General features: G+C 40.3%; 1 protein-coding gene across 2 annotated transcripts in view; it reads right to left on the bottom strand.

The window, feature by feature from the left end:
- SEMA3C (semaphorin 3C) overlaps window positions 1–17,877 on the bottom strand; it is a 156,133-nt gene that overhangs the window by 53,560 nt on the left and 84,696 nt on the right. Inside the window, exons 1-4 of one of the 2 annotated variants that reach the window (XM_065397399.1) lie at window positions 12,130–12,231; window positions 9,188–9,250; window positions 3,983–4,102; window positions 3,495–3,504 (exon numbers count right to left, since the gene is read on the bottom strand). In XM_065397399.1, the coding sequence (XP_065253471.1) occupies window positions 3,495–3,504; window positions 3,983–4,102; window positions 9,188–9,250; window positions 12,130–12,219 (283 nt within the window). In that variant the 5' untranslated portion in view covers window positions 12,220–12,231. Of the gene's footprint in view, window positions 1–3,494; window positions 3,505–3,982; window positions 4,103–9,187; window positions 9,251–12,129; window positions 12,291–17,877 lie in introns of those variants that run through there. The other variant, XM_065422929.1, reaches the window with a different exon arrangement.

Below are 17,877 nucleotides of genomic sequence, written 5' to 3'. Positions count from 1 at the left end.
TGCCCTCTGAAACTTAAGACAGGAATTCTTTGGTGTGTGTATGTGTTTACCTGCTTTAACTTTGTAAACAACTCTTTTATTTTTTTTTCCTAGTTAATACATCTTTAGATAGTTTATTATAGGATTGGCTACCAGTGTTGTCTTTGGTGTGAGATCTAAGGTGCAATTGACCCGGGGTAAGTGACTGGTCCTTTGGGACTGGGAGTAACCAGAATATTGCTGTGATCTTTGGTGTAAGTGACTGTCTATCACAAAGGTAAGCTTATCTGGGTGGCAAGATAGATCAGAGTACCCAAGGGGATTATCTGTGACTCCATGTTCAAGCTAATATAGTGCCTGATGAGTTCACACTTGATAATGTGTTGGCAAAATCTAAGTATAGAACTCACAACCAATATGGGGTTGATACCCTGCTTTTTAACAGTCTGCCCTGAAGTTGGTACTCATGCTGTTGAGCCATTGTAAGACAGCTTGACAAGAGCAAGCTTGGGGTCGGGAAGGAATTTTCCTCCAGGGTAGATTGGCAGAGGCCCTGGAGGTTTTTCGCCTTCCTCCGCAGCATAGGGCAGGGGTCGCAGGCTGGAAGATTCTGTTGTGGGTGGGTCAGCTTTTGTGGCCTGCATCATGCGGGAGGTCAGACTAGATGACCATATTGGTCCCTTCTGACCTTAAAGTCTATCTATGAAATAAGCACCAACTCATTACTTACTCCTTCCCTAATAAGACCAAGCATGATGGCACCTAGATGCCACACAGGCCACTAAACAACCATCTGAGAGTAATAAATTTGGTCTCTACTAACTTGAGACAGAGTTTAAATGTTCACTAAAAGCTGCAAGTTCCCAAATTCCATTACTATCTATCTATCTATCTCATCTAATGCTATGGAATCTTATCTATGTATCCCATCACTATAGTCATTAGACAGATCTTGTAAACAAAGTTTCAAATCTAAGTATAAGTCTGTCTATGTTCTCTGTTTTCTTAATGAATATGTAGTTTGATACTAATGTATATTACTATTTTATGCTTACTGTACACTACTCCAAAATGCCCAAGCATTGCACTGGCAATTTGCCAGAAGCCCCAGGAACACATATATTTTTCAAATGTGTTAAGTTATTTTTTCTTAGCCCATCATAAATCCACACAGCCATAACATTTGCTTCTACTTGCACCCACTCTGATATTAGAATAACACTTGGTTAAGTTCACAGTAATCGCATTCTGCAAATGATTAGCCTTTTCCTCACCTGTTCTTGCAGGGAGAGTTTAACACAAGTCTACATTTTATGATAGCAAGAGGGGCATTCAGCTCTGCGAAGAACATTTTCCTTTGGCCAGTGTATCAAGGCACAGGATGAGAAAGGAAAGCAAAGAAGTGTTTTCATAAACTGCGACAGGGAAATACAATTTAACCAGAGATGGCCAAATGCTGCCTCCCCAGTGAGGGCTCGCTAGCTGGGAACATGATGCCCTCTTATTGCAATCATGTACTAACCAAAACCTGAGACCTGGCTCCCATGAGTGCTAGGCTATGGTGCTGTCATGCTGGGTGGTGTTTTATGGTTTCCAGGGAGTGTTTGCAGCAGAAATAGATGTGCCTGTTTAAAATAGCAATTTTACACCTGCAAAAACAACCATTTGTTTGTGGAAAACAGTGACAAATTTGAGGTGAAATCATGGTTTTTGCAAAAGCAAAGGAAACACAACTTCTCAATAGTCCCATCAGCACGCATAATTTTTCACTCAGCTCTCCTAATTAGGCATTTGCAGAGGGAAATACTTGAATTTAAATCTGTACTCTTTAAAGTGCTTTGCTATTGTTGGCCTGTACACTACCAGCAATGAGAGTGCAATGCCTAGTCAAGTGTCTGACAGACTCCAGACGTCTGAGACAGCAGTTTATTTAATCAATAGTTCATAGGCATGCAGCTACAGAGACAAGCTAAGTGAAGCCAACTCTACTCTCCAAGACGTGTATCTGTATTTTTAACTTCAGAATTTTAACATCTTGCATCATCTTGAAGCCTCATGTGTTATTTAAAGTGAAATCACATTTCTGACAACAAAGAAATCATCAGATTCAATATTTCTGTAGTGCTTGGTATAACTGCTACATACGTTTTAAAAGATATCATATTGTTTATTCTACAGATGGGATCACTTTCAATTTTAAAATTAATTTCCTGATAAAATTAAATTAGAATGAATGTCACCAGGATGGTACGACTGAGAGTTCCTAACTAGTTGAGAGCAGAAGAGTAGATTTCTACTGTAGAGAGATCCATTCTTTCCAGAGATTCATTCCCAGCGGTTCTGTGCTGTTGAACCCAGGCTCCTAAGCCCCAATGGCAGGCAGTCTTCTAGGAGTGGAAGTACAGTGATTCAGTCTGCACAGTCTACTTGGGAGCCTGGAGCCAGCCAATGCTCCCCCAAATTGCTTGGGACCATTCCATGGAAGGATGGGGCAAGGTCTTCCAGGAGATGCACTGATTTGTAGCACCTCCATAGTCTGTACTTGAGGGTTGAGAATTTCGAACCCTGTCCTCTCCCTTTGAAATCAGTGGTCAAACCCACATGGACTTCTATAGAAGCAGAAGCAGACATTTACAGCTGCCTTCCCCTGGCAGAACTCAACTAGCAGTGTCTGCCCTTCCCCTGCAGCACAGCTGTTTCTCCATGTGCAGCAAGACATACTGCTACTTCCTGTGCCTGTAAGAGTCAGTCTGACCCAAACTCTACCAAAGTGCCAGGACTCAGATAAGAACTTTCCTTTTTCCTTCTCCCTACTCCATTTATTGCTTACTACATTTGTATAGAAACAAAAATTTCATTTTCAAATCATGAAGTCTGGAAAATGCATTTATGAAACATCTGGGCTTTTACATGTTTAGCCAATACAATGAAATGAAAGCAGGCAAACTAACTCAGGTAATGTACTAAGAGGCTGCTCTTTACAAGAAGCGCTTTGGCTAGCTATTATTCCATGACAGTGCAGTATGTGGGAAGGAGAAAATGTTTTATGATTTAAAATGTAGGAGGACAAGTAGTACTTAGTAGCACAAATTGTGCTGCCTGGAAGGGAAAAAAAACCCACAGGTGTGTGGAGGGGAATCTTTTTAAAATGGTAGATGGGTGGTAAACTTTACAGAACAATTAGACTTGTCACAAGAAGACTTTAGAAAGTTACTGTGATACTTAACCCTTTAATTGTTGAATTCTCTGTTACCATATGTAAACTAAGTTGCTTCAGTGGTTCTTAGGAATTAAATCAGCATACCTCAATTGGAGCCATCAATGGAAATAAGCTGATTTACACCAACTGAGGCCCTCACCCTAATAATCGATGACCCAACCTTGCAGCATCTATTCAGGCACAACTTTTCTTGTCAATGAGGCTTCATTGGGAGTTCTACCCAAATAGAGATTGGACGTTCAGGATTGTAGGTCCTCATCCTGCAAACGCTGACACCTGTGAGTACTTGGCCTACAGGAGTAGTCCTATTGAACTTAACAATACTACTCCCATGGATAAATGCTTGCAGGACTGGGGAATAAGTGAAGGACCTTATTGAGTTTTCTTCTACTGCTATTTATTTCCAAAGATTTCTCCCAGTTTTGGACGATAAATTAGGAATGAATGAACCAGTTCAGATAAAATGAGAACTAGCCAAACCTTAGCCCAAAGTCTGAAGTGAGCTTTTTCTGACCCAAAGTCTGAAGTGAGGCTAATGCTATCAAACCATTTTCTATTTTTATGCATGCCATGCTCTCTGGTAGGAGCTGGGACTGGAAACAGAAGTGTCAGAAAACCAGGAGAATGGCTGTCCTTGTGCTATTTGTAGCCTGACTGGACAAAGTAACCTCATGAGATCTCCAAGCCCAGTTTCCAGACTCATCCTCTTTGGATAAATGTATTTGCCCAGCACTAAAAATATCCACCACAGAGAGCATGGGAACAATGAATGAAAACACTTACCTCAGACCTGCGCCCTCTATTGAGGTATGTGCATACTGGGCTGAATGCTCCACTCCCACAGACGTACAGATGGGTGCGATTGAAGGTCTGTATCACACGTACATAATTTCCACAGCCATGCTGTAGAGAAAGAAAAAGACTTAATAAATATGCTTTTTGAATGTTGGGAAACACTAAGGAATAGGAACAGCTGATCATTTTAATGCTATCCTTGTCAACTTATTTATTACAATATGTTCTGTTACAATCAGTCTCATTAATTAGGACGAACTCCCTTGCTTCCTTTCTCATTCCTTGTATAGAGCCAAATCCATGACCCCTGTCCAAAACCTTCAGTCAACAGGCTTTGTGCAAGTGTTGGGGGCTGGAGAAGGGACTCTTGTTCTCATCTGAAAAGCTATGGCTACTTCACTTCCCATCCACAGGGAGTTTTGGCCAGTGGGGCTATATAGCCGTAGACCTACAAGCCATGCCTGTGCCCTTTCTTCCAGCCTGTTCTGATCTCTGGATTGCCATGGATGGGCCAGCATGAAGTATGCAGAAACGGAGGGTTCAGAGAAGAGCAACAAGAATGATTAAAGGTCTTGAGAACATGACCTATGAAGGAAGGCTGAAATAATTGGGTTTGTTTAGTTTGGAAAAGAGAAGACTGAGAAGGGACATGATAGCAGTTTTCAGGTATCTAAAAGGGTGTCATAAGGAGGAGGGAGAAAACTTGTTCACCTTAGCCTCTAAGGATAGAACAAGAAGCAATGGGCTTAAACTGCAGCAAGGGAGGTTTAGGTTGGACATTAGGAAAAAGTTCCTAACTGTCAGGGTGGTTAAACACTGGAATAAATTGCCTAAGGAGGTTGTGGAATCTCCATCTCTGGAGATATTTAATAGTAGGTTAGATAAATGTCTATCAGGGATGGTCTAGACAGTATTTGGTCCTGCGGGCAGGGGACTGGACTCGATGACCTCTCGAGGTCCCTTCCAGTCCTAGAATCTATGAATCTATGAATCTATGAGGACTCTCCATGTTCAGCTTCTGTATAGCCTGCTCTTTTTGCTCAGAGAACCACAGCATATCAGGCCAGGAGTAATTCTCATTTACTTCAATGGGAGTTACCCATACCCTGCAAAGGGAGAATCAGGCCCCCGAGGGAGAGCAGGCTTTTGTTCTTAATCTGCAGTGCCCTCAAGGAAGTCTCTGCAAATAGGTCATTCCTTTTCCCAGTTATTGATGTTAAACACCACCAGTTCAGAGGTGGAAGTCATTGGAAAAAAACAGCCTGTATTACTTGTCTAGACAACTTCCCTCCAAAATAATAAGAGCCTGAGAAGCTCATAACATAAGCAAATCCCCAATGGATGTAAAATGTTGCCCCATATTGAAAACCTGTTTTAACGATTTCTAAGTGGCATACATAGAGCAAATGTACACGTAAAATCAGCATTGCTCTGCATTCTCTCCCATTCTCCTCCTATCATCCCTTTCCTTTCATTCCCCCTTTTTTGACATTGATCAGCTGCTGCTGCACTTTAGATTAGGTCATGTACCCAGATGTTTCTTTTCCATATTTTTAGTTATCAATATCCCAGTTCTGCCCTCGTATTCAACCGGGTAACATTCCTTGAAGTTACTGAGACTTGGGTGTGCGTAAAGAGTCCAGGGTTGGAACCTAGGCCATCAATCACTCCCTTGCTAATCATTGGAGCTAATCCTTGCTCAACAGGCTGCACATTTTATTTATATTTGAAGACGTTCACATTTTCAGTCCTATATATAATGGCACTCTGCTATGATACCTGTTTATAAAGGCACCCAAAAAGTGGTTATATAACTGTCAGGAGCTCTGTGTTGGTGGAAATAAAAGCTTCCCCATTAGGAATACTGTGCAGCAAACAGCAAGGAGATTTAACTGTTGTTGCATTAAATGAGTTATTATGGTAGCCTTATCAAAATAGACAATTTTCCTAAAGCTGAGAGCTGTCCCTACAGCCTTCCGCTTCCCCACATCTAATAAGTCACTGCTGTGCCTGCCTCAAGAGCTGCTTTGCTGTGCGGTCGTGTTTTCAAAATCAGTCCTGCACAGGAAATATCTCAGTGTTGTCTACTTGTGCTATGGGTGAAGAGGAGGAGAGGAGCTAGTCAAAGATGCACTACTGGCTCATATGCACCATGTAAGTTCATGCCAGGAAGGCAGAATGCTGCTTTCATGTTTGTTCCTGTCAATGGGGGCTTTACTACAACAGCTCTACATAAAGGATTATTTGTTGGGTAATCTTATAAAAAAGCTCCTCGGAAAGTAAGACATGGAGACTATGCGTTGATGAATAGTACCTGAGTGTAACACAGGCTTGTTCTCTACTGTTACCAAGGATAAAGCCCCTCCAGTACCATTGTGTCTTCTTTCCACAGTATCTGCAGCCAGGGTATGGAGATAGCTAGAGGAATCTGACATTCCTTTACGGACAGCACTGTGAGCTCATGTTTTAACATTTACTGTGTCCTCATCTCTCCTCTGTGGTGATTAACAGGCCAGTTACACAATCTGGCTCAATGCTAATTTTCTGAGATTTTAATTTTGCCTCACAGAATGAGGTCAGGGAGCCAGTTCTGAAATTGTTCTTTCGATCCCTTGCTGATGTCTAATATTCTCCAGTGTAGTGCCAATGAACTCTCCCTATGATTTTATAAATGATTAATCTGGGTGATTCTCTTACAGTCCCCATCCCATTAAAATAGTGCATTGTAACTTAAATCCTTAAAAAAAAATAACATTGGGACCTGAAGAACTTTGATTCAGCAACTCTTATCTTTTTAGTATCTTATTTGCCCTTTCTAGCTATTATGTTACTTTATTTTCCTTTTAAAGTCTGACTTGTCTGAGGTTACATGATAGCACAGAGACAGCTTTGGTTGGGAATGCAAATGATCAATTTGTCAGTGCTGATGATGGTTTGTCATGAGCTCATGTATTACTGGATATTTCCACTGCAAATAATGTTAATAATCGTGAAATCAGGGTGAATTCTTTGGAATCTTAAATTGCTTTGACAAGAATTGCACTTGATTGATTTTGTCATATTTAGCTGACAGTGTGTAGGCTTTTTCCTCTCATCTCCATTTCTACTGTTCCCCTTTCATCTTGTGTCCTTCATGGTTCTCTCTTACATCCAGTATTATTCAGCATTTACCAAAATTACTTCAAGTGACATGGACTGGAGTTTTACTTCTATGTATCTGACACACTCTAATCTATTTGTAAAATCAGTCTTCATTTTTTCTCCATGTCTACCATATTATTAGGACTTATTTAGACTCACACAAAAATATATAAATGCTATTAAAATGGAGCTACCAGTTGCTGGTTCCAGACATTGACTAAGGTATCATTTCTCTCCCTCCTTTGGAAATTTTGATACACAGCCATGGCCTCTAGAAAAGAGACTGGGAACTCTGATTAAGCTAAGCCTCATTTTGGCTTTCCATATCTCTTCAGTAGTAAACACGGATTTCTTATACTTGAGAAATATTTCCAGAATTTCTGGATATCTCTGATATAATAATTCCAACCCAGATATTCACGTCCTTCCATAATGGTTATTACAATGTGCTACCTATTGGAATTTTGACTTTCAGCTAACATTACTGGTATTCAACAGGAACGGAATATAATGGCTAAGATTCTGAGGGGGACTAGAGAATGTATTTGTGCTATCCTATATGCGCTGATACCTATTGAATTGTGGACTTACTATATAAACCTTCGCCAAGAGGGACATTAATTTTTGAATATTAGTGATTGCTCACTTTTCTAGACATTGCCTGAAGTAAAGTATGCTTGCATTTGCATATTTTGCTCTTTGCATTGTCAATCAATTAATTATTATGCATTGGCTTTTTGGGATCTACTGGATTTTGAGCTCACTATCAATGGTGTAAATCGGGGTGGCCAACCTGAGCCTGAGAAGGAGTCAGAATTTACCAATGTACATTGCCAAAGAGCCACAGTAATACGTCAGCAGTCCCCCATCAGCTCTTTCCCCCTCACCCGCTCACAGCGCCTCCCGCCCACCGGCCCCGCCAATCAGCACCTCCACCTCCAGGACCACTTTACTGAACATCAGTGGTGTGATCCTGTATTTAAACCAGCACGAAAGCATGATCCAAAGCCCATTAAAAGTAATGGAAAGTCTCCTCTTGACTTTGCTGAGCTCTGGATCAGAACATCAATAAAAACGGAATTCAACCAAGTGCCTCCTGAAGATTGGTGCTGGGGAAAAACAATTTCTTTGTGTCACATTAGTAACTCTGGTGCTTAAACTCTTATATGGAAAAATAGTTGTGTCTGAGGTGATGATGTAAGTGAAGACTGAGATAATTTCAATAAGGGGTGTGGCATCTCCCCATTGGTTAAAATTGGGGAGAACAGCAAATGTTTCTGTCTATTTGTTTGACCACACCAATTTTCTATCTGTGTGTGAAACAAGCAAATGTATACAGGCCTTAGTATCTGATCCTGCAATGAGAGGAATGCAGGTCGATACCTACACCCACACACAGCTTCACACTGAAATCAGGATCTGCACAGACCCACCTACAATATTGTGGCTTCAGTGTATAACTGTTTAACACAGCATATTTTTGGTTTTCATTTCCCATGTATAGTTGTCGTGTGTGTCAAATTTACATGTTTTAAGGAAGCACTACTATTTCTCAGATATTTGCCTAAAACATTGTTTTAGAGAACTAATAAAAGTGTGGTTTTTTTATGACCAACGCTGTGTGCTGTTGGAATGTGCAGAATAACCACTGCCCATTCGCAAAGATTCTTTCCATAGAAAAGACTATATATTGTCTGGGAGCTAGTCCAGGCACTGACATTATCATTAGCTCAGCAGTCTACAATATAGTCTCCAGGAGATACTTGGAACAAGCATTATTAATGCTATCCATCACTAACAAAAAACAAAACAAAACAAAAATCATAAATCCAGTTGTGAAAGTGAGCAATGTACATATTTTTTTCCAGATAAAATATGAAGACATATACTGTGTAAATATTCTAATTTTCCAGAATTTCACTTTACCGTTTGGCCTGGAGAGTATTAAAAAAGAAAAGCCCACACCCCTTACATCTTGCTTTCAGCTGCACTCAAGGTGCACTGACTCAATGGCCAAATATTTAATTGTGTGTGTGTGTGTATAAAACTTACTGTAGGATCTTTGCCAGCCATTTTGCACTCTTCAACTTTGATTGCTGATGCTGGCCAGAAAATCTATTTGGAAAGAAATAATAATTTAAGGAACTACATAATTTTAGTTGAATATATACAACATTCATCACCCCACCTAGTTTATGCTAACAGGTTTCCTTCAAGGTATTTCTGAGTTCACAAAGTCAATATTTTTACAGATTTCATACCTTTTTTGCTAGGGAAAAATATTTCCTCCACATATTTTTCTGACAGAAATCCAGTTTAAACAGTAAAAAGAGTTTTACTTTTCCCCACAAGTCTGGATTAGGCATGCATCAGTTTAAAACATGGGCCCTGAAAGACTGTTGCTTTTATTCTTTTATAAACGTTTATTTTTACATAAACAAAATGGTAAATGAGCGCTTTGTATTTTAGGGTGCAGCACTGAAAATAAGGAGCCAGATCCTCAAATGTAATAAATTAGTGTAGCTCCCTTGAAGTCAATGGAAACAAGCTGATTTATACTAGTTGAATATCTGGCCTAAAGTTTGCTACTCCAGTTAAGGATTAATTAACCAACCTGGACAAACTACAAACCCCTCTGTACTTTTGCTGTTCTGTACAACTGAACAAAAGAACTTTAGGACTAAAACTTTTCTGAGGTTCTGAAATGTTTGAATACAGGATACATTTTTTATTAATAAAAACTGTTGCATATCTTTATGCTACTTCCAGGGATGGTCCATGACTGGAATCAGAAGTGCTGAAATATAGCAAGAAAGGCTGTTATTACAGTGTTTCTTTTTTGGAATCAGAATCAGAAGTGCTGGATATCTCATGAGAAAATGTGTTCTCTTAAAATTTCCAGCTGAATTTAGCAGACTCTAGAGGTATAGATAACTTTCAGATAAGCACCTCAAGCTCTGAATGCTTATCCAAACCATACTCAAACTCTGATTTTTTTTAAAGTTCATCCATCATTAACTCTGATCTTGAAACAGAAAAGGCAGCATTAGAGAAACACTCTCTATACTCTTCATAGGTGGGTTAGCCTGATAAGGAAAAGTAAATCAGAATTCTGTCTCAAGATACCACTGGCAATATCAGAACAATAAAAAGAGCATTGTGATAACAGATTTGAGTCTAAATGTATTTAGCTGATGGTTCATTTCTGTGCATCTTTCCTATATTAAAAATATTATTGTTTCAATAGATGTTGTTTTAGTGATATTTAAGCAAATGAATCGCAACATAAAAGAGATCATGTTGAACAGGATCTCTCAGGGACAGAAGAGTAGTAAAATGCAGGCACTATAAAGAAAGATTAAGTAGCAATCCTGCAGATATTGGATGGATTCCAGTTTGGAGCAGACTAATATTGGCTGGTCATGTGATCTGTCAGAACTGTATGGGGATATTTTTTGCTTTTGTTTGGTTGTTTTTATTTTTGTTTTGCTATATATGGGTATATGTAAGTAGACCCTGACTCTGGTTTACATTTTACTATTACAGTGCATTGCAACATTATTTTGTAAAGCATACTGCTTGCATGCATACATACACGCATATCATCTATCTATCTATCTAGCTACACATCCACCCAAACACTTCATAGAATAAATAATAGCAGTTTGAGAGAAGACTGACATACACAGAAAAAGAAAGAAAGAAAACAGGTTTTCACATGAGTTTTGCAGTGGGGTTTAATCAGTGTGGCAGAGAGGTCCAGTAAGGTTGTTCCAGATAGTACAAGCCTTTAGTACCAATGGAGATTATAAATTATGTGGCGGTACAGCAAAAAAGATGGATGCTGGACTAAAGGACCAGATGAGATTCATAGATTCCAAAGCCAGATGGACCACTGTGATCATCTAGTCTCACCTCCTGTATAGCACAGGCCACAGAACTTCCCTAAAATTATTCCTAGAGCAGAGCTTTTTTTAAAAAAAAAATCCAATCTTGATTTTAAAATGGTCAGTGATGCCAACTCTTACTGTTAAAAATTCACACCTTCTTTCCAGTCTGAATTTATCTAGCTTCAACTTCCAGCCATTGGATTGTGTTATACCTTCCTCTGCCAGACTGAAGACCGCGTTATTAAATGTGTTCTTTATCAGGGAGACAAGATACATGTTCTTTATCAGAGCGACAAGATCTATTAAGTATATTTTACAGAAATCTGAATTTGAACAGGTTCTGGAAGTAAAACAGAAGCCTTTGGAGGCTTCCAAATACTGGAATGATGTCACTGCATTTTCCATACAGCTGAGGGAGAAGGCATGAACATTTTGCACATGCTGGAATATAGAGAGCAGATGCATGAGGTGGCCAGAGCAAACAGTGTTACAATAACTGAAAGGAGAGGACAGCATGGAGAGGGACTGCAACGGAGACAGGATTAGCGTTATGTCTCTGAAACTAGAAATGGATCACTCCCCTACCATACAAAAATGGGAGGTATTATAAAACAGAAGCAAAAAAGTTCAGAGGACAGGCTTCAGCTACGGGATTTTCTTTATCGTAGGAAAATAAAACAAACCTAGTCTATGATTAAAGACAGCTTTGTCTTTTTCCTCGCATAGCCTGAAAAAGGAGACAGTTACAAAAAAATATCCTCATGTTGCTTACAGGGTTCTTTTAAAGCTGCAGCTTTGAATACTCTCAAATCTTTGAGACGAGAGGAAATTTTACATCAGTCACCTCATACAAGGTGTTCCTTGTGAGACTGAGCCACCACGCAGATGACTCAGAAAGAAGTAAACAGGTTGAATGAAGTGTTTTAAGTCATTTGAAAGTTTTGCTCATCTCATATTACACAGCAAACAAGTACTAACTGTTCAATCAGGTGTGGATCTGGACTTCTGCCTACTGCTGGTCTAATGAAACGCACATTTTTTTTCCTTAAAAAAAAAGGCATGCAGTAAAATGATATTGGGTTCTGGAAGTACTTTTAAACTTACACTCAGAGGGTCCTGGCTTATATTATTAATATTCAAAGACAAAATGTGATCTTTGCTGCCCACATAGATCCGGTCCTGATCTTCATCCATTAATAATATCCTGTAATCGAGTGGGTGGTGGGATATACGGTAATATTCAGAGGTCTTGGTTTCCTGCAGCTCTGTAATAGTGAGTACCACAAGTTAGCAAAGGCATTCAGTTGCTTTTCTTGGTTTTATAATTGCATCTTATTTTAAATAAAAGACCTTTGAATATAAGTATAGCTAATAACAACAGAAAAAATTATATCACGCTGTTGGCAATAAAGCTATTGTTCAGTTAAAACCAATTTTCCTTTCCAAGTTTAAGTGAATGGTATTTACAAGGTAAGTAGGAATCAGTCATTGATTTATCCATTCAACTAATGAACTCCACTATTTTAATGGATGTTATTATTTACAGCTTTAGCTTTTAAGGCAGATTATATATAAACTTAAATAATGGACTCAATACATTATAAAGTTTATGACAGAAGAAGATCAATAAAAGCTACATAAACACATTCCAGTTACTTTTCCTGACAGAGGATTTCACTGAGAATGGCTGCCTACATATTTTTAAGGGGAAGGTGCTTTTTTGTTTCTGACAAAATGAAATATTCTCCTAATTCCCCATAATGAATGTTAACTACTTTTCACAGGCTATAGTTAGTCTAAAAGAAAATCTAATTATGAAATCAAACACAAATAGGCAATTTTCTTTCTTTTTTTTAATGGGACAGGAGCTATTGTGTCACCCTTGTAGGTTGAACTCATCTGTTTATTCAGATAAACCCCACTCTGGCCCCTACTGAAGTAAATGGCAAAACTCTTATTGCCTTCAATAAGGCACTCATGCCCATTACAGGAACAGCACAAGCATTTGCAATGTTAACAACCCTACATCGCCTTGCCAATGCTCTTCTGTTCTGTTCTGGAGAGACAACTGCTGTAAGAAGATAGAGACAAGGTGGGTGAGGTAATATCTTTTATTGCACCAAGTTCTGTTGGCGAAAGTGACAAGCTGTGTAATTTGAAAGTTTGTCTCTTTCACCAACCAACTTGGCTCAGTAAAAGATATTACCTCACCCATCTTGTCTCTCTCATAGTTAGGAATCAACACAACTACAACACTGCCAACAACATAAGAAGATAAGCCTTCCTCTCCTTACTCAGCCAATCTTTGGCCTCCACTTCAATTATTTTATTTTTAATTGTAAAGTAGGGGATATATTTTTAATAGTTGAGAAGGGAAATTAAAGCTTTAAAAAGTAAAATAACCTATTCTGAATACCTAAAATGATGTACTTATACCACACGCACATTATTTTCAGAGGTGCTAAGTACCCACAGTACCAAGTGAAGTCAATGACAGCTACAGGTGCACCGAACCTCTGAAAATGAAGCCCTATTTGCCCAATCCTACAAACCTTATTCCAAGACAAAGTCCATTGCCCTCACTCAGAGCCAGATCTTTACTTGGATTAAAGTGGTGTAACTCCATTAACATCATTGGATCTATACCTAGTTACTCCAGATAAAGATCTGGTTCTCAGTTTTTGACCAGTACTCTTGCAATCTCTAACAAGAGCTTTCCCTGAATAACGATTGACTAAGGGCTCCAGGAACTGGCCGTTAGCCCTTACTGATACAACCAGTCAGAGTGAATCAATGGGGCTATAATACAGCTGGTCAGAAAACCAAAAATATTTTGGTTTTCAGAGTTTTGGGATGGGGGGTTGTCCAAAAGTTGAAATTTTCTGCAGAAAGTAGACACTTCCCATAGAAAACTTTTATTTAGTTCAAAATTCCAATTTTCCATTGAAAACAGTTTTGATGGAAAATTCTCCACAAGCTCTAGATTATCCATGTGAGCAAAGGTTTCGGGGTTGGGCCCTCCATACATGTATTGCTGATATAAGTACAGAGAATCAAGCTAACTAGAAAAGATTTGCATTATCACATTAACTCTCATAGACAATAGCTCATGCCCATTTAATTCTCATTGTGTTTAGCCAGTAACCTTGGAGACAATGGGGCAGATCCTCTTCTGGTGTAAGTTAGCAACTTCAGTGGAGCCGTGACAACTTACAGAAGCTGAGTGTCTCTCCAGTGTATATATTGTAATATTAAAAATAGTACTATTTATAAGTAAGATTCAAACTCCTTGCTTCATAGCTTAAATCAAGGTGATTCTCATAACCATGTATGAAAATTGTTCATATCGCACAGGTGAAATCCACAAATTTACTTTTAATTCCCTTGGAAAATCCGTTCTCTTTTTCCTTTTTTCATTCAAAATTCCTCTGTGTAAACTTTAATGGTTGACTTTTCCAAGGCACCTAAGGGAATTAGGCACCCAAATCCCAAAATTCAACTCCCATGGGCTCCTTTAAAATTCTCAGGCTCACCTTTCAAACAGATTATGGAAGTTTCGTTCTCATTAAGCCTTTTGGTTACTTTAATCATCATATTGAGTTTGCTTTGCTGCAGTAAGGTAAAACTGAATCTTCTCACCAATCGTACTATCAGAGCTGAGCTATAGCTCAATCACATAGAGGTACCCAATGAAAATATCACATTCCTCTGCTATGCTGAATTACTGTGCTCCATGACATCACTCCCATAGGCAAGTCCATACTATAGCATCAGTGAGTCAGTATGTCAGAATGTACAAACTTTCCTTTAATGATACCTTTTAGAGTAGTCAGAGATACCGTGAATGGTACCATCATGAGTCAGGGTGGTAATGACTCCTTTCAAGGAAGGGGCCCAGGAAGCAATAAACATGGTTCTCATGCTCATATTAGGAGATATCTATATTTTCCTGCGCTTCAAGCTCTTTGTTACGGCACTGTCCTTGTTACAAGGCATATGGTTACAGGCAAAAGCAGTGGAAGCGGAGAGCTATAGAGCTACTCTGTTTCAAACAGGTCACTGGCTGGAAGGATACCACAGGACACTACTCTACCCTATGTAAGAGTCTGAATGAGCTCTTCCCTGACATCTAGTGGTGAGCTGTGGAAAAGGACTTCAGGAGCTGATCCCTGCACCCACCCTGTCTCAGTGCTCAGCATGATGGGATTGTTTGTCCAAATGATCCCTTGTGGCTGGTGTTGGATCCCCAGTCTCCTTGTTATTGAGGCAGGAGTAATAAAGGGTTATTATCTTTGCTGTGTGAACCGAGGGCAGCAGAACTGTACCTGGCATACCCCAATGGAGGGATTCACCCTCAACTGAACAGCACACACTAGGCAGGGGACAAGGGTTCCAAAGCCCAATGAGTGAGAGAGGGTGGGGACAGGTACTTGTACCTGCTGGTGTGGGCTCTGTTTAAGCATCCTAGACACCATTTGACCTGCCCTCCATGGTATAATAGAATAGCTAATTTAGACTTAATTGAGAGTCTTTTTACACGCTGCAGAGCTGAAATCACTGATACCTAGGTCTAATTAGACCTACTTTGGGACAGTGTTTCTATTTCAAGAGGCTGCCCAGTGTGCACCAACAGTGAGGCTCCTGAAATCACTGAGAGCTGTGTTAAGTGGTGGACCCTGAAGACACCTTGGCAAGTGGCCAGCTGGATGGTTGGTGGAGAGGTGTGACAAGCGGCCAGCAGGGTGGCTGGCAGAGAGGGCCAGACTGGAGCCCAGCACGGAGGTGCAGCAATTGGCCAGCGGGGCGACGAGCTAGTGCCTGAGCAGTGGAGAGTGTAAGGTGCCTTGTTACCCCCACTTCAACCCAAGGTGGGAGGTGAACTCTGCAGATGAACCTCTGGACTTTGGGGCTGCACTGGCCAAGGACAGCAACTGTGAGTGGGGTGCAGAGAAGGGACAGGCACGCTAAAGGGCTTTTGGGTTGCTCCACTTAAGAACCTGAGGGGAAAAGGACACTGCCCAACTTACTTGGGGGTGGCTCTTTTGCTCATGGTTTGTATTTATGAATCCTAGTTGTGGTGTTTTCCCAAATTAATGCTGAGTTACTTCCCTCCTTTTATTAAATGTTTTTGCTACATTCAGACTCTATGCTTTCAAGAGGAGAAGTATTGCCTCTTAGAGGCACCCGGGGGTGGTGTGTAATTGTCCCAGGACACTGGGTGGGGGCTCAAACCGGTTTTCTGTTGTATTGTTGAAAAGGAACCCCTAGATACTGAACCCGGCCCTTGTTGCTGCTGGCTTCACCTGGCAGAAGGGTTACATTTACAAACAAGTCAGAAAGAAGAACAGGAGTACTTGTGGCACCTTAGAGACTAACAAATTTATTAGAGCATAAGCTTTCGTGGGCTACAACCCACTGTGGGTTGTAGCCCACGAAAGCTTATGCTCTAATAAATTTGTTAGTCTCTAAGGTGCCACAAGTACTCCTGTTCTTTTTGCGGATACAGACTAACACGGCTGCTACTCTGAAACAAGTCAGAGGCATCCACAAGTGGGAAGGAAAGACTCTCCTTGTGGTAAAACACCACCACAGGAGATACAGTCCCATACAAGCATGTTACTTGTACTTCCTTTGGGCTGAGGCCTAAGAATGAATCACAGGCCTCCTGTGGGTTTTTGTCAGGTGGAGAGGAATTCATGGTTCCATACACTGTCTTTTGACATAACAAAACTTGCCACAAAAACGCCTTACAAAATTTGACTTAATAAAGTATGCTACTATCTGGAGACTATTATTTTGAAACCTCAATGATGGAAAGACACTATAACAGTGGTGGGAGAACTATGGCTCGCAGGCCGCACACGGCCCATCAGGGTAATCTGCAGGCCGCGAGACATTTTGGCTGATGTTAACCATTGGCAGGGATGGCCCCCTGCAGCTCCCAGTGGCCGCAGTTTGCCGTTCCCAGCCAATGGGAGCTGCAGGAAGCGGTGGGCCGCAGGGACGTGCTGGCCACCACTTCCTGCAGCTCCCATTGGCTGGGAACGGCGGACCGTGGCCACTGGGAGCTGAGGGGGGCTGTCCCTGTGGACGGTCAACATCAGCAAAATGTCTTGCAGCCCGCAATCAGATTACCCTGATGGGTCGCAGGTTGCCCACCACTGCACTATAATGTCCCCAGTGCTCCTCCCAATATTTCATAAGAAAAACCTCTTAGAAGGACAGAATCTTGTATCTGAAATTATCAGGTCTATACATTTATTGACCTTCAAAGTAAACCCAGTTGCTTGCCTTGGGAATTTGGGAATTCAACCAACTTCCCTAAAGCAGTAAACTCTGCATGTAGAATGAGACCCCAGAAAGTTAAGCCTCTTAGCACTTTGTGAGTATTTAATATTTTTGTATGGCAATCAAAATAAAGGTCATAATTTATTCCATGTGTAAATAACTTCTGGCTGTAACCACACAAGAGTAACCTTTGTTCTCTCTGTTAAATAGGTCAGTGAGTTTGGTCTTGGCTTTCATGATTAAATCAATACCAATTTGATTCACACACTTAGAAATCTGATCTTAAAAAACAGATTATTTAGCCCTCCTTCCTTTAACAAACAACAAAACGTTCAGTGAACTCTCTCCCCAGAACCATATACTATTCTGAGCTTTTGGGAAACTGCAAGGTTGACAGTTATCTTGCATTAAGAATGTATGAGTTCTAGGATATACTCCAGATATGCATGTATCTGCCTCACTAAATGACTCTCTCCAGAAAGTTTCTCTATTAAAAACAGAGGAAATAAAGGACAGAAGATGAAAATGAGTGGTATGTGCATACATTTTGAGTTTCAGAATATG

This window comes from Emys orbicularis, chromosome 1 (genome assembly GCF_028017835.1).
Source record: "Emys orbicularis isolate rEmyOrb1 chromosome 1, rEmyOrb1.hap1, whole genome shotgun sequence".
Classification (NCBI taxonomy): domain Eukaryota; kingdom Metazoa; phylum Chordata; order Testudines; family Emydidae; genus Emys; species Emys orbicularis.
The sequence above is the reverse complement of the archived record's forward strand: the minus strand, read 5'-3'. Positions and strand labels throughout refer to the sequence as shown.